General features: G+C 29.6%; 1 protein-coding gene across 1 annotated transcript in view; it reads right to left on the reverse strand.

Moving 5' to 3' along the window:
* LOC129959471 (uncharacterized) overlaps positions 1-27,064 on the reverse strand; it is a 73,791-nt gene that overhangs the window by 14,319 nt on the left and 32,408 nt on the right. Inside the window, exons 2-4 of the mRNA XM_056072315.1 lie at positions 16,354-19,030; positions 8,149-8,285; positions 5,510-5,637 (exon numbers count right to left, since the gene is read on the reverse strand). Coding sequence (XP_055928290.1) covers positions 5,510-5,637; positions 8,149-8,285; positions 16,354-19,030 — 2,942 coding nt within the window. The remainder of the gene's footprint in view (positions 1-5,509; positions 5,638-8,148; positions 8,286-16,353; positions 19,031-27,064) is intronic.

Raw genomic sequence — 27,064 nt, forward strand, 5'->3', positions numbered from 1 at the left:
AATCTTCACTTTTATCCTACAAATATGCGGCACCCTTACAGATCCTTTGAGCATCTGTGCGGCATATGGCACGATCTCTCTGCAAAACTGAATTCTCTCTCTAGTAGGTACATTGTGCTTCAAATACCTGCATTTTCAGTAGGATGATAGGTTGTTAATTTCTAAATTAATGTAATGGTATAAATTATTTTTATTTTAGTCTAAATTCTAATTATACCCTGTGTTATTTATGGAATTCTAAATTATGTGTTATATTCTATGCCAAAATCTATTTTATATTCTATACAGAATTCTATTTTATGCTTTTAGTTATTTATTTAATGCTGTTCTAAATTCTATTTATGCTTCATGTTATTTGCCATATTCTAAATTCTATTTTACATTCTACGCTACAATCTACTTTATATTCTATACATAATTCTATTTTATGTTTTTTGTTATTTATGATATGTTGTTTTAAATTCTATTTTATGTTCGGTGTTATTTATGCTGTTCTTCTTTCTATTTTATATTCTGTGTTATTTAGAATGCTCTGCTGATTTACATGCACCTAATACTTTTTCGGATAGGCGAAGATGGCAAAGATAAAATAAAAAAATAATCACCTATAGGGGTACCAACTAATGACAAACTTGGGAAGGCGCTATGTTTCTAAATGATTTTATGTTAAAAAATACGACAACATGAATTCTAAGTTTTCTATAAAATTAAAGGAGTTAGCATCAATGAAGAAGAGGACTTAGTGCGAAAAAAGTAATATTACTGAATGTGCAAGAGAGTTTAAAAGCATTGAAAAAAAAATGGCGACGATAGAATAATAATACTAAATACCAAAATGCCATTGTTAAACTAATTAATTAAAAAGCAACATTTACTGTCTAAGTGAATTCTTAACATATACAGTCATGAACTAGAGAAATCATCGACTTCAGTTATTTAAAAAAGCAAGAAAAACTAATAGAAGTACCCTTCATTTGAAAAAAATAAACGAGAAGAAAATAGAAAGGTATTTATTTATTATTTTTTCCGTTTGATTTAGCAAACTTTTGATGTTTGGAATAGGAACAGATACTGACAAGTTTAGAACTGTAAATAAACGATCGATTAAATGTCAACTCTTCGATAGAGGTTTTGAACTGTGTCACGAGACTATTGTCTACAGGAATGAAACAACAAAAATAAGAAAAGGGATGATATCACGATGTCACACTCAACAAGGGTTTGTAATGACACGCTTGCGTGAATACCTTCCTATCAGGAAGAACTAACCCTTCGGAGTTCGAAGTAGGAAACAGTTTATTGTATTATGATATCAATTTAAAGAGAAAAAAATTCCTCCAACAAATGTCTAATACAATGAAAACAGGCGGAAACTTAATTTGTGTTTATCCAACTGTTCAGGGCGCGTATCTTAGCAGATGATGAAAAATAAAATGAATATTTAAAAAAAATAGAATACAAATATGGAGCCTTTCATATCGTAGGGATTAGAAAAGGAATTTCTGAATTTATGTGGTTAGAAGAATTTTAGGTTTTTCAAATTCTTATTAGATGGTTTTTTTTTTCAAAAACAAAAAAAAAACAAAAATCCATGAAGCCTCGATTCGTAAGCGGTTTATACTGTTGATTTAACAAACTAAGAAAATTTTTCTACAGAAAAGCATTACATACGAATTAATTGTTATTCAACTGTTGAGTTACATATCTTAGTAGATGATAGGAAATAGAATGAGTATTTAAAAAAGCAAAATAGAGCATAAATATGCACACCTTTCATGTCGTAGGGATCAGAAGAATTTTCGATTTTATGTAGTTTGAAGAATTATAGATTTTTCCAAAATGTTTTAGATGTTTTTCCGAAAAAATTCCATGAAGCTTGGGTCCAAAATGGTTTATACTGCTGTTGTAGAATTTGCTTAGCAAGTTAAGCAAATTGTACAACAGCAAAATAGTACAGACATACAAAGTTAAATAATCATTATTTAACTGTTAAGCCTCATATCTTAGCATTTAGTTCGGAATATCAGGAATAATAAATGTTGCAAAATGTACAAATGCAGGTACTTTCCTTGTATTGAGTAAAAGAGAAATATAAAAATTTATGGGGAATGGTGGAAGAATTTGACAAATCTAAAATTAACAGCTTAGAGAAGAAAATCACATCGTGACCAAATTACAAAAAAAAAAAAAAAAAAAAAAAAGATAAAACATTGATTTGTCTGGAAATTATGGGAATAATTTACTGATAAATTATGAGAATAATTTGCGTAATTTGCTGACAAACTAATATATTAAAAGATATTTAAGCCAGATAGTCTGTCACGAAAGTGTATAAATTCAGAATTACATTTCTGTATTAAATTAACATCATTTTGACGAAATAATGAATTTGTATGAAATTAATTTTGCAATAGGCCATGCAGAATTATATTTGTACTGTTTCAAATCCTGAAAGAGGAAGGATATAAATATATATACATTTATAACGCTCATAAAACTTCTAATTTTGTAAAAAAAAAAAAAAAAAAAAAAAAAAAAAAAAAAAAAAAAAAATGAAAAATGAAAAATTATTTTTATTTTTTCCCTCAAGAGAGAGAGCTAAATTCGTTAATAGTTTAATCGTACAATAATATTTCCATTTAAAATTATTCTTAAATTTAATGGATTTTATAAGATTAACCTTTTCTATTTAAAGCTAATTACGCCTTTAATTACTTGCATTGGAATCTTCAACTCTACACTTATCCATTTCAACGACATCTATTCTTAATTTAGAAATAAATTCTAATTTAATAAAAGGTATTGATATTTTAAAATATAAATATTAAATTATTTTCAGGTTAAAAATTCCTTTTAAATAGAATTCAATTCATTCTTCTCACGAATAAATTTATTTCATTTTCAAATTAAAAATTTCTTTTAAATAGAATTCAATTCATTCTTTTCATGAATAAATTAATTTTATTTTCAGATTAAAAATTTCTTTTAAATAGAATTCATTTTATTCTTTTCACAAATAAATTTATTTCATTTTCAGATTAAAAATTTCTTTTAAATAGAATTCAATTCATTCTTTTCATGAATAAATTTATTTTATTTTCAGATTAAAAATTTATTTTAAATAGAATTCAATTTATTCTTTTCATGAATAAATTTATTTCATTTTCAAATTAAAAATTTCTTTTAAACAGAATTCATTTCCTTCTTTTTATGAATAAATTTATTTCATTTTCAGATTAAAAATTTCTTTTAAATAGAATTCAATTCATTATTTTCCAAGAATAAATTTATTTCGTTTTTAGATTAAATTATCTAGATGACAACAACAAGCAGTTTCAAATAAGAATTATGTTAATGTTGACAGCGGGAACTCCTAATTCCCGCAGTACTCTTCGGATATCATGCAGAGAGAAAATTATCTCCCATGAGTTAAGAAGATTCCATGCAGTGATTCCATTTCATTACACTACTGATATGCTCTGATGAAGCACATTTATGCTATTAATTATTTCTTCAAACTATACATCCGAACAGTGAATGGATAGGCAAAACGAGCTTTTGGTATCTCAACGGAAACAGACATAGAGCTCATGAACTGAAAATGGCAATAATTTGATTATCAAAATAGTAAATAAGTAATAATAATAAGTATTATATTAGTAACTATGCCAAACTTTGTAATTCAACTGATACATCAAGTATGATAATAGTATATACAGTTAAATAAAGTCCATAGAAAGGAGACTTGAATATTTCAGGAACATAATAGAAAGCAAATAAGTAAGCAATTATAATGAAGTTATTATTATTTTTGGCAGCTGAAATGGAAAAATGGAAATTTCATTTCTTTTATACTTTAAAGTTAATATACTTATAAATAATTATTTCGCCAGACAAAAAAAAAAAGATCAAACCAATTATTTTAATTTAATTTTTTAAGAGAAAAAAACTTGTTTCAGATATTTTTTCAGATTTAATATCAGCTTTAAAAAATATATTATAGGTTTTTAAATACCTATGAAAGATAATTCTAAACATTTATTATTACTTTACATTTGCTGCGTTATTTTTTAATGTGATGAGCCATTCGAATGACGATATTCTGGTGGATTGCCACAGTAAGATTTAACTAATATAGTTTGCTTTCTAGTAAAATACTTTTGAAAGATTGCATATTATATAAATTCTACCTTTTGTGAATATTTTAAATTTAAAACAGGGGAAGAAATTTATAGCTAGAAGTAGAAAAATTAAATTGAATAAATTTAACTCCAACATGTGATGAGCCATTCGAATGATGGTATTCTGGTGGATTGCCACAGTAAGATTTAACTAATATAATTTGCTTTCTAATAAAATACTTTTGAAAGATTGCATATTATATAAATTCTGCCCTTTGTGAAGATTTTAAGTTTAAAACAGGCGAAGAAATTTATTGCTAGAAGTAGAAAAATTAAATTTAATAAATTTAACTCGAACATAACCTTTAATTGATTGTGAAAATTTAACATATCCAGAATAATATATTTCTCAACGTCACCAGAATTTCTTCAATTGCAGTTCATTGTTTAGAATGTAAAGCAGCTGTTTCCCTGTTTCATGACTATGTGAAGAGAGGATAAATATTTTTGTTGTTGTTTTTCATTCATTCAAAGAATCATATCAACAATAAAATATATTTTGGTGAATGCCCATCATATTGTCTTGTTAACTATCATTCTATTGTCTAAATTTCTGAATATGTTAATTTAAACAACACTTTCTGTTTTCAAAATTACATTAGTCACGCAAAGCCTTGAGTATCATATTCGGTATATATTAGAATAAAATTCTTTTTAAATTTTATGAAATTCGAGCTTTTATTTTGTATCCCTCAGATATATTGAATATGCTTAGTAAATTGTTCAAATACTTTAAAAAAAAAAAGCCAAAAATTTCATTTGCTTTCAATTAAGTAAAAAAAAAATCGCATTTGTGTCAGAAAATTTATTCATCTCACTTAATTAAAATTATATCAAAATTATCTAATTTTTATTATATACAATATACAGTGTGAATTCATATAACAAATTCAAAAATACAAAAAACAACTAAGTTACAATAACCCTACTTTCATTCAACTATAATTTTTTATTATGGGATACAAATAGAACTTGCAGTCACAAAACTTACAGAATCAGAAAATTTCTTTTTTTTCTTTCAAACTAATAGTTAGAAATTACGGTCCATTTCTGCCAAAAATAGCTAAACTCTTTACCTTTGTATTCCTGGTACTCCATCGCAGGGTTCTGGGTCAGGAGCATTATCTTTCAATATGGATTTTGACTATTTGTGTTATTTATTTGTGAGAAAAATATTTCTTACCATTTTGTCTCTTCATGTGCATCCCACCTTGAAACTCTTCTACTAGGGTACAGGATTTAGATGCATACTCCAGTAAAGAGCAGAATTATTGCATGGGAAAGAAAAAGTTATAGTTCAAGTGCTCGATTTTTTACAGTTGACTTACCGCTTGTTTCGCTTCGAATTCTAGAATCCTATATTCTTCAGAGTTTTTGTCCAAATATTTAGGGGTAAAGGACAACTTTCGGTTTCCCATACGGTCCACTTTTAGGGCGAGCATGAGAGAAACAACGGCTGAAATGAGAATGCAAATAATTGTTAGAGCCATAAGAATACAAATGAGTGACATTTTATTTTTAAATAAATTGGGAGGTTACTCACTGTTTTAATCATTCAATATTCTTCATCAGCAGTTATGTATGCCAATAAGAATGAAAATAGGAAAATATTCTAAACGTTTATTCTGATCCAAAATTTTTAATTAAATTCTTAGTTAATTAATCTAATTTTAGTTGGTTAATGAGACTTTCTGCATTAAAATGTTTCGAAACTTTACGGTTAATTTCTTTTATTTATTAATCATTAAATAATTTAAAATTAATCTGCAGAAAATAAAAATGCAAAGTATGGGAGTATGCATTACAATGCAATTCAAGATTAATGCCAAATTTCTGTTTTAGTCTTAGAATAAAACACATTAATTTATTTATTTTTGAATAACAGGAAGTGTTTTTCGCCCATTATTAATTTTTTAACATAACAATTTCATTTGTGCATTATAGAAAATCTCTGGCCATTAGTTTTTTCTGTGCCTTATAAGCAGTGTAATAACTATCGTTGTTGTAACAAAATGTTAAATCTCCACTCAGCAAAATTTGCAGGAATTTAATGTGACAACTGGAATCATTAGTGATATGTGGCGTTTTCTAACAGCTTTCAACAATCACATACAGCAAACTGAGAATAGCTGTAACTAGGCTCTACAAGTATTTTGTAACAATAAAATATTTTAGCAAATTAGACTTACGACATTTTGATATAACAGTGAAGAAATGGCAGTCTAAAATTATGTATAAATCTGCTCTTTCGTATATTTTGTTTCTTTCCTAAGCAAATGGTAGAAAGGACAGTTTTTTTTATGATAACTTTACATATCTGTTTTAGGTGCAAAATTGAGTTTAACTGCTCAAATAAAAATCAAATTCATTCAAGAATTTCATCGACACAAATTCATGAATCCAATTTTATAAAAATCATCAATTTTCCACATATGTAATTGAATGAGTCTTTTTTTTTCATAATATTTTTTATTTTTCGGGTTATATTGATTATTTAAAAAATTAGTCTCATTTTTTGTTTTTTGTTTTAAACTGCTTAACAGCTACTTTGTATTCGTGTCAAATCAATTAATTATAATCTCATTCACAGATGCTCTTCTAAATTATTTAAATTAAATATTTTACACATAAGATTTGATTCAAATCTATTCCCACTATTTTGTTTTAAATCTATCGGGTCGAGACAATGAAGCGTTAAGGATTAAATAATAAAATTTTTTTTTCATGTGTTTGTTTTCTTTTAGCATGATAAGTTTTTCTGCTCTTAAACATCGGCCAATTTTAATGCATAATACTTAAATATGAGTCCAGAGAAGTGACTTCGGAAGTAGAATTTTAAGAGAAAAATGTTTGTTCTGTTAAAATTAAAGTACATTATTTCCTGTAGCTCCGGAATTGTTCACCCAAAGAAACCGAAGGAAGAAAGAGTTATCGGAAGAGCTATTTCTACTGTTTTCACCTCGACATGGTTCAACCTAAGATCTTTAGAAGGTTGCTTTTCGTAACGGTCCGCTTCCCTTGATTAGCGAACTTACTGTTTCATCAAAATGGGTTTCAAAAGAATAGCATCACTGTGTCGAAGCAAGAACCGGAAATAACGGTTATTGAAATTCGAATGCTCTTGGATAACATTTTGATAAAAAAAGAAAAAAAACCATGAGTGAAATTTTATCAATAATACATAAAATCGCATATAATGGATATTAAATTATTTCCTAAATTAGTTTTATTCCATAATACTGGATTCTTCTTTTAAGAAAAAAGCAAAATTTTGAAAATATAATGCCTCAAGAATATATAATCAAATTTTACAAATGATGTAGTTTAGGATGGGTTTCCCGAGAAGTTATGCTTTGTAAAGTATCCCATAATTTCTGTACAGATTATTTCACCCTTTTTTCCGCAAGAAATCTCGTTACTTAGTCCCCGACAAAAAAAAAAAAAAAATTCTGTTATCTGTAAATGCTGTAAATTCAGAAATGAATAAGAAAAATAGTTGCTATCAATAATTATTAAAAGGAAATTTAAATGAAAAAAGCTTTTTAAGAAAAATTTTATGAGCTCTTCGAAATCAAATCTTTGAAACAAAGGACATCAATAAGTAATTAAATATAGAGGTAAAAGCACTAAAAATGAAATTTTAAATAATTTTTCACTATAAACGGCGTGCTAAACGTGTAGGCGGACTATTTAATCTGGTTTATGCACTTTTTATTCATATGTATGTTTTTGAATTATGGATTATTTCTTCCTTTATGAGTGTTTATTTTAATTTTATTTTTTCTTGTATACTTTACATTATTTTCTACTTTCCATCAGAGTAGAATCATGATAAGTAATTGAAAACAAAGATACGATTAAGATATTTTAAACATAAATGTCATAATGAAATAAAATAGTGGTATAGTATAATGGCAGATTAAAGATATTATTGGCATAATATAGTAATATAAAAACAATAACTTACGAACACAAGGACCTCGAGTATAAGATCTTGCGTAGCCTGGTTTACAATGGCAGGAACTAATTCCTTGCTCAGTCTTGCATGTTTCATTAGATTTACTGTCGCATGTGCTATCATCACCAACAATACAAGTATCGATTCTGTAAAACAAATCATACGGTATTAATAAAAAATCCTCAAAAAGCAATAATTCCTAATAATAATTGTTTCCAACTTTGGAAACAATGATTGCTGTTTCTTTTCTAATGATGAGAATTGTATATAATCAATCCTCCAGATAATAAAATACAACGCACCTCCGGTTTAAAAATAATTTGGTGTGGTAGTTGTAACAACTCTCAAGTAGCCCGGTATTTCGACCTCACGGTTTTCATGTAACATAAATTAATAAACTGAAACGTACTTCATCGAACACGAAATCTTCCACTCTAATATTTTAATTGTACTTGTCACGTTAATCTGTCTTAACTGTTTTGATTCAATAAGAAAGGATTTAATTGTGTTATACAGGGATTAATAATTTGCCTAATATTATTTAGAACTTTATTTTTTCAGTGTTTGGAAAGAATCAAATCCCAATCAACATTTTTTCAGCAGCATGCTGTACGTGCAGCTGTTTGACCAGTCAGCACAATCGTACTTTGTAATCATTCAGGAAGAATTCTTTATACTTCCAAATTAAATGCATGATAATTTTAATTGATACTCGCAATACAGCGCTAATTTACATAATATAGTGTCCTTATCACGTATAATTCAGACTTCAAACTGTAAATATGATCATTTAGAGTTTTGTTCCTTCCCAATCGATGCTTTTGAGTACATGTTAGACTTCAATATACACTGATTTTGCTGTATAATTGTTGCATCAATATAATGGGTATCAAAAATGCAATATTAATAACAAGAAAAAGTTGAATTATTGTCGAAATATTTTTAAAAATCTGTATCGCAATCACTAAATTAAGGTTAACATGTCATCTTAAAAGCAATATATAGATTATAAGTGACGCATATTGGGAAACATGGGACGCAGTAAGGTAATGTCGTCATAATGTTATATTATAGAAAATATGAGTCGTATAAGAAATTAATATGAAAAATTATTTCATTTGAAAATGTTGGTTGCAATAAACGAATCAAATAAAGCAAACTCTCTTTTCTTATATGACTCATATTTCATAAATTGTGAAAATGGTGACCTTTTGACATTCAGAAACAGAATTAGTGTAATGCAAAATATCTCCATGTCAATGAATTACTGATAAAAGTAATTCACTGACAGGGAAATTGAATTACTTTTATTGTTCTCTGTTAGTATGTGGGAAAAGAAATCATAGCTTTATTCGCAAGAAGAGAAATTGTTTTCAAAATTTTCATAATAAAGAATCAAAAGAATCTATTTCATGTTTCTGAACGTACGGTTAATCTCACAATAGATCCGTCAATTAATAAGGGTCATATGTTTCACTAATCTCTATTGAAGAATTGCTACACTTGCTTGAGAAACGTATTATTATTGTTTTCTTTTCTATTACACAGCTTTCAAACAATAGAAGTTACTTTATCCTCACTTCATCTTTCTTACAATTTTATCATGTTTTCTTAATTATTTCCACCGTTTTCAACATTCGTTAAAAAAAGAATAGCTTTAAAACCCCATGGATAATAGGACTATGATTTTCTTAAAAACATTAAAAGTTTCGTAATATTATTAGAATCGAAAATCTGTCAGATATAGCTCAACTCTTTATTTGCGAACAAAAGACGAAATACCATTGCAAAATGACTAACCGCAAGAAATAACAACCACGCTTGTGTCTTGTCTTTAATCTCGAATAAAGAAACAACAATTCTTTATGACCATGGGAACTTTTTAGTGGGTGGATTATGTGGGAGATGTCTTATCCAGCTCTAACCAAGAGATAGTAAGGTTATTGCACCATTTGAAGCCATTTTAAAAGTGCCCCAGCAAGTAAGGTTTCAAAAATGTTGATGGCACAACCATTTTAAGGATTAATAAATATCTTCCCACACTCTCAGCATGAGAAGTTTCCAGTACTTCTTATTATTACGGTACTTCTTTATATCTTTTTTCTCAAAACTAATTGATGTAATATGTATGCTTTACGCAATTTGTGCTGAAAAAAATCCCCTGATCTCCTAGAAAATATTAACCCACTACCATAAAGGTTAAATTCAAAAATATGTTGATCGGATAAACAAGTGATTAAAGATAAATTAATAAATAACACAGCGCAACATTGAAATTAGAAATAAGTGCAAATTTACAAAGTATGAATACAGTGTATTGGAATTCCAATGGAATTACACTTGACTTTTCTATCATCTATTGACTTCTCTAGTCATTTCTCATGGAAATTGTCGTTTCATGAATTTTATTTTATGGAAGTCTCGATGTGGCAAAATGCAAAACTAGTTATAATTAAATAAAAAAAAATGATGCTCAACATTCGATCTCAAAAGGTATGAAAATGTGAAGAATGACTGTTGTTTGGTTCGAACTGCATATTTTAACTTCAATAACAAATAGGACGATTTACAAGGTGAGTCTATTTACGTTCTCATACTAAATTAATTAATTTTCATCGCCAAGACCATGACTAGTACTTCAGCATATAAAATTTACAGAAGACAGATAATATAGACACCATAAAAACCAACTATACCTTTATGTCATTTCATGACACCAAACATGGGAAAGGGACGAAAAGCAAATTTGGCTTACCTAGGTGGCGATTACCTTCATTGCGATCGTTTCTCATGGATGCCCTCTTATAATTCAGAAAATTAGTACAAGTCAGACAATTAATAATGACAAACATAATTTTACAACAAATGCTGTGGTGATGTTTCTATCTCTCTATTCCGTTCTCATTCCAACAAGTGGGACCTATCAGCATTTCCTCACCGATTTTACTAATTTTCATCGGAAAACGGAGACCATGCGCAACACTTCGACAGATATAATTTGAGAGGTTTGTTTTGCCTACAGTTTTGAGAAAATCAGAGTTTGAAAAATCGAAACGTGTTATTTTACTCTATATATTTCATCTCTTTTTTTGCAACTCCTGATTGCGTGTGTAAACACTCCATTGCATAAGTGGAAGGTCTCGAGGTCAAATATTATCACTTGTTTTTCTTTACTTTCTTCCTAATTTCAAATCAGATGTATTATAATTGTACAGATTGTTAATCTCGAATAATCAATTGATCCCAAAAATCCGAGTTTGTCAAAAATTCGTAAAAATAGTTGCTCATCCTGATGCTGGAGTCGTGCAGGGGTAGCACTGTAATAAATTGAAAAATTAATCTGTAAAAGAACTCACTGAAAAAAAATCCACGCTTTGATTGTTTTCCCCTTTTTCCTTTTTTACTTTCTCGTATTCAAAGTATAGACAAAGTATTGCTATCTCCAAAGAATTCGAATTGAAGATTTTGACGAATTTCCCTGTTTCGAAAAACACATTTTTGGTATAAAATCTGCGACTAAAATAATTTTAAAAACTTTGACTTAGACACATGAAATTTGATATGCTGTCTTTATACTACATTTGCAGATTTCTATCAAATTTTGAACAAAATCTAATCAGAAGAAGTCTATCTGTTTTACTGTTCAAATACAAGTTAGCATGGTAACTACAAAACGTAGAGAATCAGAAAGATAAAATTTGGTACACAGATTAAGCATGCCTAGTGTAGACACCTATTACATTTTGAACTAAATATAAGAAGTGGTCGACCGTCTGTCGGTCTGTACTTTCAGAAGTATGTAAATGCGATTATCCAAAAAACGCAGTAACTTAAATGTGTCAAATTTGGGATGTGATATTGTGACTACAATTGTAGTTTTGTGTTGGATTCAGTCGGTTGGGAAAAACGCTTCTTAACTCGAGAAAGTTTTGGGAGAGACCACCCTCTTTGCTTTTTTCAGAGAGATTATGATAATTACGAACAATTGATTTATTCAATCGAAATTCTATAGTAATAACTTCCATTATCATGATACAGATTCTTTCAGATTTATGTAGAAGATGAAAAGCAAAGCTACCAGTACCGAAATTTGAGTTAGACGCATCGCTCAAATGTGATGGCGCGTTTATCCATACTGGACTACAGACTGAGCGAAAAAGGTGAAGCACACATAATATATAAACAAACTTGAATTTTTGAAACTAGGGAGGTTTTCTCAGAACTATCTTCAAAGTATACCTCATAAATTACACCTGTCGAAATGCTATTCGTGGTCTTCGGAGCGACGAAAATAAATTGAAATGAAGAAGGAATATAGATAGATTGCCTGACCAAAATTATTATTATTTCCATATTTGCAATTATGAATGTACCCTTTTGATCGTTATGTCCTTTCACCCAAGAATGACATTGAGGTACGGAGTTACCACCCCAACACCGTGCGCGAAGCACATCGTTAGTGTGAATGGTGGAACCCGATAATTATCCACTAGAACCAAGGAATGACAGGTGGGGCATCTGTACCCCTGTGTCTTTCAATTGTTACATCGCTACGTGATCGTAAAGCTCAAAATAATATTCATCAAAAAGCACTGAGTATCGATAAGAATATATATTTATCAAGAATACAATCGAATAAATCAAATATTTTTGAAACTCTCAAGGTGATTCTCAAAGATCAGTCAAGAATATTTCTCAGTAATTTATTTTTAGTATTAAAGGGCTCTACTAAAACGAAATGTGATCCCTACATTTAACTGCCGAGAGAAATATATTTATCCTCATTTCAATTCTAGTTTTCCTTGTTACCTATAAAATTCTAAAACACGATAATATTTTGACGAAATTTTATGGTCTGTTTTGTTGTTTTTCTTTTTACGGTCCCTGCGCATTTTCTCATCAAAATAACCCACTAACACATTAAAAATCTGCATTTTTATTGCCTGCATCCTCGGAAATTCTCCCTCTAAGTAAATTTACCATCTACTTAATCGTGCATTTATTTCATATAAGAATTATTTTTGCATCTGATATAAATACAGATATTTTATTTTATATATTAGAATATTTTATATACATTATTAGAGAATAATTATTTTAAAAGTTCAGTTAATCAATCTTAGATTAAAAATTATTTTTTGAGAATTTCATCAGAATAAATTTAATAACAGTTTTTAAAAACAAATTTTAACTAGTGATTATTTGGGATATTTATTTTAGAACTTAAAAAAAACTTATTATTATTATTAGGATGATCCGAATGCCTTTGAAGCATGCAAATTGCCATTATATAAATGGCTGAAATATTGAACTAAAAATACGTGCTTTACGGTGATTAATAAACAAATAAAAATTATTTTTATTTTAAAAATATGATATTATTTTCATTGTTTAGTTTTGATTTCTATTATTATAACAATTCCTTATTGGAAAAGGGTCTTAATAATTTATTTGTGTTTAGTTATTTTGATAACGTCAGACAATAAAAAGGATTTCTGCGGAGGGATCTCATTTTACATTTTCTTATCCTTGACTACTCTGGTTTAGTAAGATGTTAGATTCAATCCTCTCAATCCTCTCTCCTTTTGCATCTGATATAAATACAGATATTTTATTTTATATATTAGAATATTTTATATACATTATTAGAGAATAATTATTTTAAAAGTTCAGTTAATCAATCTTAGATTAAAAATTATTTTTTGAGAATTTCATCAGAATAAATTTAATAAGAACAGTTTTTAAAAACAAATTTTAACTAGTGATTATTTGGGATATTTATTTTAGAACTTAAAAAAAACTTATTATTATTATTAGGATGATCCGAATGCCTTTGAAGCATGCAAATTGCCATTATATAAATGGCTGAAATATTGAACTAAAAATACGTGCTTTACGGTGATTAATAAACAAATAAAAATTATTTTTATTTTAAAAATATGATATTATTTTCATTGTTTAGTTTTGATTTCTATTATTATAACAATTCCTTATTGGAAAAGGGTCTTAATAATTTATTTGTGTTCGATAACGTCAGACAATAAAAAGGATTTCTGAGGAGGGATCTCATTTTACATTTTCTTATCCTTGATTACTCTGGTTTAGTAAGATTTTTGATTCGTTCTTCTCAAGATCCGTCATGTACGTTAAATCTCTCATCGTGAGCAAACCAAATTCACTTGGATGTGACGTGGAAGTAAGAAGAGAAGATGATTACTCAGATGTCCTGTTCAGATCTGTTACGAACAGACTGCGTGTAACTCAAAATGATCTTCTGTCCATCCCATTAGAAATACCAGTTTCTAACTGCCCTTATGTGGTTGTATACGAATTATACCATGTTGTTGTGAATTGTACCGAGGTGTAATTAAGCCATGACAAATTAAACGGTAGTCTGATGAAAATGAAGACAGCCGGTTCCGTGAATTATTTATTTTATAAACAACAAAAAATTTACTCTTGATAGTTGTATTCGGACAGATTGACAAAATGCAATCTCAAAATATCATGCATCAATTATTTAAATTTATATTATGTAACTACTGATGAGTGTTAAGAGCTATTATTTAGTTTTCTTTTTCTTAAGTCCTTGAGTTTGAATTGAATCTTTTATTTTGCCTGCCCTTGGATGACCTACTAAAGCAATGTTTACGTTCTTAATTGTACTGAAAACTTATTGGAATAAAATGTCTACATGTGAAAATGTTCCAGTTCATTACTCATGCCAGAATACACAAATATTTGCAGAACTCGCCTTCTTTCGGTCATCATATTTACAGTCACGGATGGAACAACCGAATTCTGGAGCAGCAGAAGGTTTCAGTTAAAGAAGATGTTAGATGTTAGTATTTTATGGGAGTAACTATACCGTATTTCTACTTGAAAGATTATCTCTTTCAAAGACTAAACTAAGTTGTACGTATTTCTAAAAATTTAAGAAGTGGCCAAAATAATTGAATTTATTCATTCTGATAATAAATACAGCCAAAATTTCTTCTTATTTTTATTGATTAGTGGCAACATGCTGTATTTCATACGATTCATTTAAAATAGATTCCTACTTTGAAATAAAGACAAGAAGCTTTTAATTTCTTAATGAGAGCAAAATGAATAGTACTATAGTTGAAATTTCAACTGTTAAAAAATTATTTAAAACATTAAGAATCTAATTTCATTACGATTAAATTTTCAGCATTCTTGTACTCATTTTCATTCGCTGTATATTATACGAAGTGAAAGTCATTTATATTTTCCACATAAATTTACTATTAAAGGAAAATATATCATCTCAGCCAGATGAAATAAATGAGAATTCAAAATACAATTGTTTATATACAACAGAGGTTATAAAGGCTTATATATACAATGGTTGCTGAATAGCTGTTAGAGCTAAAATTTGAAACAAATCTCCCAACTCAGAAAGTATGAAGCATTAATCGCAATTAGCTACTATCGAATCTTACTGATTTATAAAAAATTATATTTATTTTAAATGAATTATATTTATATATTTTAGAATAATCTTCCTATTTGAAGATATTCGATGAATTATTTTTACGAATCTTGCTATTTATAAATGACGAGGGCGATGTCAGCACAACCCTGTCCATACTTCTACACGATGCCCAAAACGAGGATACTTGGACAATGACGCCGATGTACTAAGCAACCATATGGAGAAACATTCAAATATTTCCCTCAGTTAAATAACCATAGAAGCATGCACTGAAAGCGTATTACTTCTTTAGAGAAAAGGTGTATGCTCTTACTTCTGATTTCATTTTTCGATTTTTTAATTTTTTTCCTCACAATAATTTAATTTTTAACTTTTTTTTCTCAGTACATTAGAAAACTAAGCTTACAAGTAAGATAAGATAATGTTTAAAATATTTTTAAACAATAATTATTTACGGATAAGATAATGTTTAAAATATTTTTAAACAATAATTATTTACGGAAACCTCACAATTTAAAAGTTACTAAGTAATATTTTTTCGTTGAAAAATTGTATGGAATAAACTTGAAAATATTTCTGGAAGGAGCTCCAGTCATAATTTGAATTCATTGATTAATCATGACGAAAATAAATTTCACAATAAATGCAAACCTAATTTTTAGAAAGTTATGGACAGACTTTCCCCCCCATTCTGTTCTAATATTGGTCACAAATTTCAACACAATTCTTGAAAAATAATAGAGGAAAGAAAAACTTACCTAATTGTATTTGGTCTAGGTCTTGGGGGACTTCGAATGATAGGTGTCCGGCTGGTAAAAAGTGGATTATTTGGCAGCGATGTACTTTCTTCTCTAACATTTACGCCTGCTCTTGTAACTTGAACTGTTCCTGATGGATATGCTCCTCGGAAGGGTGGATACGCTGGCCGAGTTCGATCCTGGTCGACAGGATTGATAGCACCAACATACGGTCGAACCTCTTCAATTTCAACTGGTTTTACAAAGGGTCGGCCTAAATTTGGGTTATTATTCGAAGGAGCAGAAAATAGGGTTCCAAAAGTTTTTGATGATGGTGAATTTAAGGAAGGTGATGTGGCATACGATTTTTGTTGGGTTCTTTTTTCTTCTACTCGGCTACTTATTACGTTGTATTGCACCGAAGGTATTGTTGGTTTTGGCGCAGAATACACAGTTTCAGAAAGCTTTGGACGGTTTTGACTCTCCTCTTTCAGTACTGTACGTATATCTTCCCAAGCAGTTGCTATTTTAGATATTTTAGTGTCAGGAGCAGGAGTAGTAACAACTCTACTATCTATTAATACTGGAATTCTACTATCTATTAATACTGGAGTACTTATGGAGGAGGATGTATAATCATTTTGAGATTCCAGAACCTCTGAGGTCAAAATTTCTAGTTTTGTATTGAATGTAGAGCTAGTGTCAACGATTTCAGTCAAATATGTTCGAATATTAGTGGAGTTGAATATTGAAGAACTTGAAGCTTCTGTTGTCTTGTTGGCTGAAATATTAGGATCATTATAGGATTGACTAACTGTTATATCAAAAATAATCGGTTGCATTATAATTGAAACATCAGAATCTGCTCGGGTTTTATTTAAATTAGAGGAAACGGGTTTAAATCTCATAGATGGTCTTTCAATAACTGGAACCCAGTCTGTAATTGGCCCAAACGGCACTGTTTGGTTATCAACAGTTACAAAATTTTTATGTACCTTTGTGGGCTTAATACTGTCCCGTGGAAAGCTTTCTGTAGGAACCGCAACTGAAGATGAACCTGTGGAAGCTTTCACTGTTTTCTTAAGTATTTCTTGAGAATTTGTTTGATCTGTAAAGACTTCAAAAGTATTTGTAGATGAGAGTTTATTCGCTGAATTTAATTGTGGATTTATAATTGTAGCAAAAGTTTTAGTTGTTTGAACATTGGAAGGAAGTGGCCTCGTATGGAAATCTTGCGTAGAATCAAAAGAATCGGAGAAGATGAAGTGAGTACGTTTCGTTGTAGAAATGTCCTTCTGATTTTGTGGTTTAGAATTTTCTGGAAATGTATTTAAAATAACACCATCCGGGACATTTGCAAGCTGTAATTTAGGTCGTAAAGGAGCGCCATCTTGAGAAAATACCTCACCTGTGAAAGGTGGTTGGTTATACCCATTTGCAGGCACTTTTCCGCCAAAGTGTTGAAAATGGTTACCAGGAGCACTTGCAAGTGGCCTGTCATTTACTCTTGTAGGCCGTATTTTCAAAGCATGTTCAGGTTTATCTGATGGGTGAGGTAGAATGCCACCAACTGCACCTGATGGAGGGAACTGCATAGGCCGGTGCATTTCTGTTACGGAAATAGAAGGATTTTGAGGCTGAGAAAAAACAACAATTGTACGACTATACGGTGTTGAAGAAGAGCTTAATGGTCCTCTGTTATTAATGCGTGTAGAATGTGCAGGAGGTCTATTTTGTCGTTTAGGAGGTGGGGCAAAAACCGGTCTGCCAAGCTGAACTTTTCCAGCTAACAAATGAACAATACCACTGATGATATCATCCAACTGAGGATCTTCGTTTCTAGATGTTTTATTTTTGATCTCCAGATCATCATTAATTATTTCATGCGATACATTACTTTCCCTTAAGATTTCACTTCCTGCTACTTCAAGTGAGTCATTAGATGGATCATTCTCTGTATTATTAGAAGAACCTATGCTTTCTGTAAAAAATTCTTTTTCATTTTTCAGGACTGGTGATGAAACATATTGACTCAACTTCGAACTGCCAGCAGTTGAAGATTCTTTAATTTCAATTAATATATTACTGACATATGAAGAAGTGCTGGAAGGCAATAATTGACTACTGTAAATTGATGAGGATGTTTCATCCAAAGGTAATGATGTCGATACTTCAACTTCACTATATACAGCAGTTGGTGTTACTGGAGTAACTTCAATAAAGTGAAAATCGGAAAAACTGTCTTCGGTATCATATTCCTTTGTATCAAAATTCGAACTAAATGATTCAAGTTGAGGTGAATTTGTCAGGGATGAGGGTATATAAATACGTCTTTCTGCAGTTGGACTAATTTCTACGGCACTTTCAATCATGGCTTCAAAATCTCCATAATAATTCAGCAGTGAATCTGCTGAACTAGATAAAAATATGTCAGCATCTTGTAAAGATGATTCTAATGCTATTGATGAATCTTCATTAATGAAATTTTCAGTAAAATGAGTGGATACATCATCTCTTAGGTTTTGACTAATACTGGTAAATAAATAAGGAGAACTTGTGATAGTTTTTGGCAAATGTGGAGTTTCGATGATATCCGAAACATTTAACGATGAGGCTTCATAAATATTGATGAATGATGAAGATTCAATGAAAGAATTTTCAAATGAAGATGAATTTTCTTCTCTGCTGGTATCCGTTTCTAAAGAAGAAAGAAATACGTTAAAAATCATAAAAATTTAGTTTTATTGGTATATTTAGCAGCAGAAATATTATTTATTTTAATTATTTTCCACTTTTTAATCTTAAGATCTATTGTTTAAAAAACTCACTACCAAGTGGCACCATTGGTATGGAATCAAAATTTTATTTATAAATAATTAACAGACAATCAGGTTCTGAAATTATTAAAAAAGAAAATTTTTATCGAGAAAATAAATTTTTTCTATCCTCTAATAATCAAGAAGTAAGTGAAAACAGACTAATAAATACTAACTTTTTAAACATGAAAAAAGTCAAGTTAAATTAATGTATTTAATAGTAACATGAGATTCTTTTACTATTAAGCAACATAAAACAGTTATAGGTTTTTCGGTTGAATATAATTCAAATTAAAATGCATTACAAGACATTAAACTTTAATAATTATCCATTTAATTAAAAATTCGGATAAAACTATTAAACTATTTTAGAATATATTACTTATGCCAATTGTTACTTAGCTTTATTCAATTTCAATATCATTGTAAATTATTCTGCAAAGTGTTTGATAACCTTAAAATTATTTTGCCCTTCTGTTAACTTTCATGAAATTATCTACATTGAATTGCAACTTCGGAATGATTTAAATTTTAACTATTGCAGACATAAGTTTAATATAAATAAAAGTGTTTGTGGTTCTGTATTTACGTGTCCCTTTTCCTCTGAAATAACTGGGCCAACTTCAACTAAATTTTTTATATTTATTATTTAAGAAAAGAGAAAGAATACTGCCAAACCCTCAAAGTACAAAAATGAATTAAATATTAAATTAAATAGGAATTAACCAAAATTCTACCTTTTTCCCTCAATAACTTCGGAAGAAATGACCCCCCCCCCCCCAAAAAAAAAATATTCTAGAACTAACTTCAAAATCAAAATTTTACCTTTTCAACGACATCAAATTCCTTTCTTCCTTCAACTGTTATTAATTTTTAAAAAAATTAACGTAGAGGATTTTGAAACATTGAAATATATATCTACTCCTTTGCCAAGTAACGGCACAACTTTGAACTTCTCTACCACTATTCATTAATTTTTTTTTTTAATACAAAACGTTTGACGAAGTTTTTATTGGTTTTAAAGTAGAAATTTAAGGACGCCTGAAAGTAAGCATAAGTTAAATGTCTAAACTGAAAAGAAGGCAAAAATAAATAAATAAAATAGAATGAAATAAAATAAAATCAAAATAAAGCTTCTGCAGCGAATGAAACAGATATTCGACGATACCAGTAGCTTCAGGCCACGAGGCTACTCTGCCTCAATGTTTTGATATTTCTGTTTTATTTTTTAAAATTAAGTTTATTTAATTAGATCAAAGAATTACTGGAGCTAAAATCTTCTGTCGCCTTTACTTGCGTCTTTTAAGAAATAACTAGTAAATAATACTGCATTTGAGAAGAGTATAGACCTCTGAATAATGAGAAATTTCTAAAAGTGACTTAACTATACCTAAAAGAAAACACAATACCCCGCTCAAATTAAAAAGAAGGCAAGGAAATTAAGGCTTTTTACGAACGAGTAAATTTTTTTTTATTGTTGAATAACAAGAATATATATGAAGAACTGTTACTAGAACATTAGCAAAATTCTAAAAGTAAACTTGCAAAGTAGGTGATTGACAATTCGTATCAGGAAAAACAATTGATTTGATTTATTTTCATTTGTTTTATTATTGAAATATTAACTATAAAATTGTTTCAAAATGTTCTTAAAAACGGTTCTTATACTTCAAAATTTGTGAAGCAAATTTGTAGTATTAATATAATAATAAATGTTAATAACTTTTGAAGAAAGTTATATATCGGCATTTTTAAAAATCGTCTGTTTCAAACGATTTTCTAATTCAAATAAGTTTCAGACGATTAAAGGACTACACATGAAACGACTTCGATTCCGTGCAACGACAGGTTAATAAAATAAAATTACAATCCCATAGTCTAAACTATAACTTGCCTAATCATCCTTGATCATGATCTACCCATGTTAATAGTACGATTTTGTTCTAATTACAGAGCTGTTTGATATCACGGATCACTTCTTTTTTCAAGTAATACATTAATTCAAAAAAATTGTAGATAGCATTGTTTGACATCAAGCCAATATGGATTGTACATACAACATGAAAGTAAAACAAATCCTAATGAGAGTGTTAAGGTAAAAAGAAAGTTCAAATCACACACCTTATCTTGGCCTAACTCCTGAAAAATCTATCTAGTTGTAGTCAAAACTGAAGTTTTTTTTTGATTCACATACCCCAGAGAAGTTAAATTAGCAATTTGTGTTAAATATTAAAATTCCTTAATTGGTATTCTCCTTCACTATCCGTCTCTTTCAAACTTCATTGTCGCGTTTATCCACCGTCGTGAATTTCAATTTAAGAGCCTAATCACTATGTTAGAGCCTAATCAATTCGTTAGCTGATATTCTCCTTCATTGTCTGTCTCTTTTAAATTTCATGGTCACGTTTATCCACCGTCGTGAATTTCAATTTAAGAGCCTAATCACTATGTTAGAGCCTAATCAATTCGTTAGCTGATATTCTCCTTCATTGTCTGTCTCTTTTAAATTTCATGGTCACGTTTATCCACCGTCGTGAATTTCAATTTAAGAGCCTAATCACTATGTTAGAGCCTAATCAATTCGTTAGCTGATATTCTCCTTCATTGTCTGTCTCTTTTAAATTTCATGGTCACGTTTATCCACCGTCGTGAATTTCAATTTAAGAGCCTAATCACTATGTTAGAGCCTAATCAATTCGTTAGCTGATATTCTCCTTCATTGTCTGCCTCTTTCAAATTTCATGGTCACGTTTATCCACCGTCGTGAATTTCAATTTAAGAGCCTAATCACTATGTTAGAGCCTAATCAATTCGTTAGCTGATATTCTCCTTCATTGTCTGTCTCTTTCAAATTTCATGGTCACGTTTATCCACCGTCGTGAATTTCAATTTAAGAGCCTAATCACTATGTTAGAGCCTAATCAATTCGTTAGCTGATATTCTCCTTCATTGTCTGTCTCTTTTAAATTTCATGGTCACGTTTATCCACCGTCGTGAATTTCAATTTAAGAGCCTAATCACTATGTTAGAGCCTAATCAATTCGTTAGCTGATATTCTCCTTCATTGTCTGTCTCTTTTAAATTTCATGGTCACGTTTATCCACCGTCGTGAATTTCAATTTAAGAGCCTAATCACTATGTTAGAGCCTAATAAATTCGTTAGCTGATATTCTCCTTCATTGTCTGTCTCTTTTAAATTTCATGGTCACGTTTATCCACCGTCGTGAATTTCAATTTAAGAGCCTAATCACTATGTTAGAGCCTAATCAATTCGTTAGCTGATATTCTCCTTCATTGTCTGCCTCTTTCAAATTTCATGGTCACGTTTATCCACCGTCGTGAATTTCAATTTAAGAGCCTAATCACTATGTTAAAGCCTAATCAATTCGTTAGCTGATATTCTCCTTCATTGTCTGTCTCTTTTAAATTTCATTGTCACGTTTATCCACCGTTGTGAATTCCAATTTAAGAGTCTAATCACTATGTTTACTAATTCTTGAAATGAATGTGCCAAGTCTTCAAATTTTTTTTTCTGTCTTGGATTGCTTTTTTACTTTCTCGTATAAACAGTAAAAGAGAAAATATTTCAACCAATGAGCCCGAGATTTTGACGAATCACTGGAGACCTTCCTGAGTTCGAAAAGCGCATTTTTGGAAAATGTCAGTCTGTGACAAAGATAACTCAAAAACTCTTTGAGCTAGAAATTTGATATATACATCAAATTCGCAGATTTCTGCCAAATTTTAATCAAAATCTATTCAACGGAAGTCTGCTTGCCTGGCTGTTCGAATATAAGTTAAAACTATAACTAAGAAACGAAGAGAGCTAAATGGATAAAATTCAGTACACAGATCCATAGTGTAGCATTCTAGCATTGTGTATAGTGTAGCATATTAGCATCTACAGTGTAGATACTTATCAAATTTTGAACCAAATCCAATTAGGGGTTGATTGTCTGTTGGTGTGTACTTTCAGAAGCATATAAACTCTATTCGATAAATCAAAAATACAATGACTTAAATACATCAAATTTGGTATGCGATTTTATGACAGCAATTGTAGTTCTCTGTCAGATTGAAAAAAATTTGTCTGAGGCTTGAATTCATCTCTATCAGAAAATATGCGAGAAAGTTTTGGGGTGATCACTCCTGTTGGTTCTTGAAAGTTTCTACGTCACGGGCATATATCACGTGTTTCTCCGTCCCATGCATGTCTGCCTTAAAAGCAGAAATACTCAATTATCCTGTCTGTGGGAATGGGATTTAAATGCCAAGTGTGTGAACATCCATTCTCACATTGTAATGCTTTATAAATCCTATAGCTGTTTAAGCTCTCTTTAAGCAGCTTAGCACAGTTAGAATGTTTATAATGATTTCCATTCTAACATATAATCGCAATAGAAACAAAATTCGAAACACTAAAAGTAACAATAATGTCTTGTCAATACAAATCAATGTGCATCGCAGCAATTTAAAAACGTGTCACAATGACCATTGACACTTTGCTATTTTGCATTCACAGATTAAAATATAATAAAATGATGAAGAATAAAATAAGAAAATTAAGTCGCAAATCGCTCAACAAATCTATTTGTCTTTTACTTGTCACTTGAATTCAGTGCATGCAAGAAGCTTTTGATTAGGAATGATTTAAATTGAAAGTTCAACAAGAGTCGTTTAATAAAGAAACAATGTATTATTTAACTTATAATAAGGTAAGTAATTAGTTTTTGAGATTCGTTTGAATAATAATTGTATAAGGTAACGCTTAAATTTTATTCAATCTGCAGACGTGATTATCCTACGGAAAATGTTTCATCAAGCGTTGAATGCTTCTTAGCTGACGAAGTAATTTTTTTTACCCTCCAGTGGATCTGGTTCATTGTCTCAGGCATTCATAATCCCTTTCAATCACTGATGCTTTTGTTCTAAAAACGAGAAGAGACTATTAACTATTTCATCACTAAATGACAATGCAATAAACAGAATTCTTTTTTTTGTCAAAAAATCTATGCTATACTATTTATGTGAATGATTAGTTTACACAATGAAGTTTAACAAATTCTTCGCCACGGACCAGTACCTCATCCTCCAAGAGTTTTCGTTATGTCTAAAATTTGATTTGCATACCAGTTTAGATACGTTGGAAATGTTTATAGATATCTGAAAAATACATCCTTTTTTTTGTATATAAATTGACTAGAATAAGCGCAATTATTATTTATCTTTTCTGGAGGTTGCTTCGAATTCGTATACTGCTGAGAATGAGCTAAATTCAACAAATCCGTAACATCTATTAGAATTTTAAAAACTCTGTTCAAATACTATGAGCCATTAAATCGAGGAAGCACATTTTTCTTTTTGAAGTTAAAGTCTTTTAGCTTTCGTTAAGTTTTAATTGTTACAATGAGGTCTCGTTTTGAAGCTATTCGAAGATTAATATCAATGAATCTGGGGATTCAGAAATGCGAGCAGAAGACGAAGATGGAACTTAATATTGCAGCACATAATTCAAACTTTCAAACCTCACTAATGTTAGAGCCTTTGATTCCCAATAACTGACTAAAAGTAGAATATGGCGAATATTCAGTGGTGTCAGATCTGGCATCCGTGATTTTTTAAGTTAGGACCAAGATTATACCTCTAATCCATGGAGGCCATCAATATTATATGAAATGCTGAAACTGAAGAAAACATCCCACTCTCCAAAATGAAAGACAATACTATAGAGTATTGTCTTTCATTTGGAGAGTGGGTACAGATATATTTCGATGAGACCATAAAACTGTATTACTACGTTCAAAAGTTATGGAACATTTTCATTTTTTTTTCAAAATGCTAATAAATTGTGTCATTTCCAGCAGAACAAACGAGCAGTATCTTATGACCAACTAATTAGAGTAAGTTTCATGAATTTCAAATGCGAATAACTCATATCAGCAGCACGTGATTTACAGGCATTCAAAACTTCCTATGGAAGGAAGATCAAGTCATCTGTTCTCCATCACAGTAAGGCAATTAATTCACAGTATCTTCCTAATGACAAATTAATTTCAAATATTTTTGAATGCGATTAAAATCTAATTCGCTTTGAGTATTTTTAACAACTTGAATACTTTTACGATTTTTAGTTTGATCTCCTTATTTCTTAAAAAAAAAAAAAAAAAAAAGACTCTATTGTTAGAACATTAGAAAAAAATATTTCAACATTTTAAATGCTAAATGAAGTAAAAAAAAGGGGGAGGGGGGGGGGGTTGTTCTATGCTTAATCCGTATTCCATTAAATTTGTGTTATACATTTTATCTGGTGTATGGTTTTCTTTTACTTAATTGAATGACAAAGATCCCCTGTATCACCCCTTCACTCTTACATTGCCAATCTCATGTTCTATTGCAAAAATAATTTGATTCTGTATGCCTAACCTATTCTTATAAGTTTGTAAACGACATTTTGAGATGTCCTGTATAAGCTCTATTCATTTGAAAACGAAAATATTGAGAAATTTTCACAAATATCTATATACAATTCAGAAAAAAATCAGAATGATAGTGTTTTAAAACATGTAGGTGATCATAAAGATGACGAAACAAATATCTAGAAGTTGTATAAAACCTTTAATCTTAGGCAAGAAATATACATAATTGACTTAGTTCGTATATGACAATTAAATATATTAATTATAAAGACAATTGTAAAAATTTTCGTAATTACTGAAAAACAAACAAAAAAATAAATAAACAGCACTAAAAGTAATATTAGGAAATAAATTTGGGGGGGGGGGAGAGAAGGCGAATAAAAGAAGATTTTAATGCCAAATATTAAAAAATAAAAATAAAATACATGCTTTGGAGTATAATATCAGAAGATAAAACGATAACCGTGTGTTTTTCCAAATAAAAACCATCGTGTGCAATATTAATATGCCCATAATTGATCATTGTACATTTTAGTACAACTCTTTCAGCTTTTTAGTTTTTCTAGGCTTTTAAATTTGAATATATATAAATATGAAACAGCAAATTTCACAAGCGATATAAAGGATTGAATTTACAACGTTTTTAAAATTGTAGTTGGTACTTTCGTGCTATATGAAAAAAAAAAATATGCAATAAAAGCTTCTAGTTTGTTTGTTTTAAATACATTCATGTGCTTATTTTCTTTAAGATGAAAACTGCTTGGTACATTTCCTTATTTATAACAATGCTAAAATGGCAAAAAAAAAAAAGTGTATTCTATTTATATAACAAGAATAGTTGTCCATTCCCTGTTCAGAATCCAATTCCAGTTACATTTTATTTTTAATATGGCGTGACAGCCTTCAGTGGACCTTGAACTTTCTCAGAAATCCCTCCCATGATGTTCTGTTTTTCGCCCATGTTTTAGTTATCGCGTGACAGCTGGGCGAAGTTACTATGCTTATTATTTTAATTCTATGTTTATTATTTTAATTTCTATTTTTTTTATTCTATTAAATTTATTCGTTGAGCAGACACATTTTATCTGCTTTCTTAAAAGTAAACAGTTACTGATTCTACAAAGGGGTAAATAATATTTGTAAATATAGTTTTAAATTCTAATATAATTTCTTTCCTCAACATTTTACATACAAATTCATAGACATGCTGAAATTTCTAGTAACTGAATTTTTGTTCGTCAACTTCACCGTAGCACACCTCATTAACGCAACAAGTCATGCTTACTCTCCCACAAATGATGAATACTTTTTGAACATTAAAAAAAATTGTTAATTTAAAAGAAATAACTTTCTTCTCTTTCCAAATTATTTTTAGGTTGCCGTATGAACAATAGTTGAAAAAACAATCTGCAGTCAGTATCTTACTTGAAAAAAAAATAATGCATACCAATAAAGATTAAATCGCATAATCATAAAATAACTCAGCCAAATTTCTTTTAG

Source organism: Argiope bruennichi, chromosome X1 (assembly GCF_947563725.1).
Source record: "Argiope bruennichi chromosome X1, qqArgBrue1.1, whole genome shotgun sequence".
Lineage (NCBI taxonomy): Eukaryota > Metazoa > Arthropoda > Arachnida > Araneae > Araneidae > Argiope > Argiope bruennichi.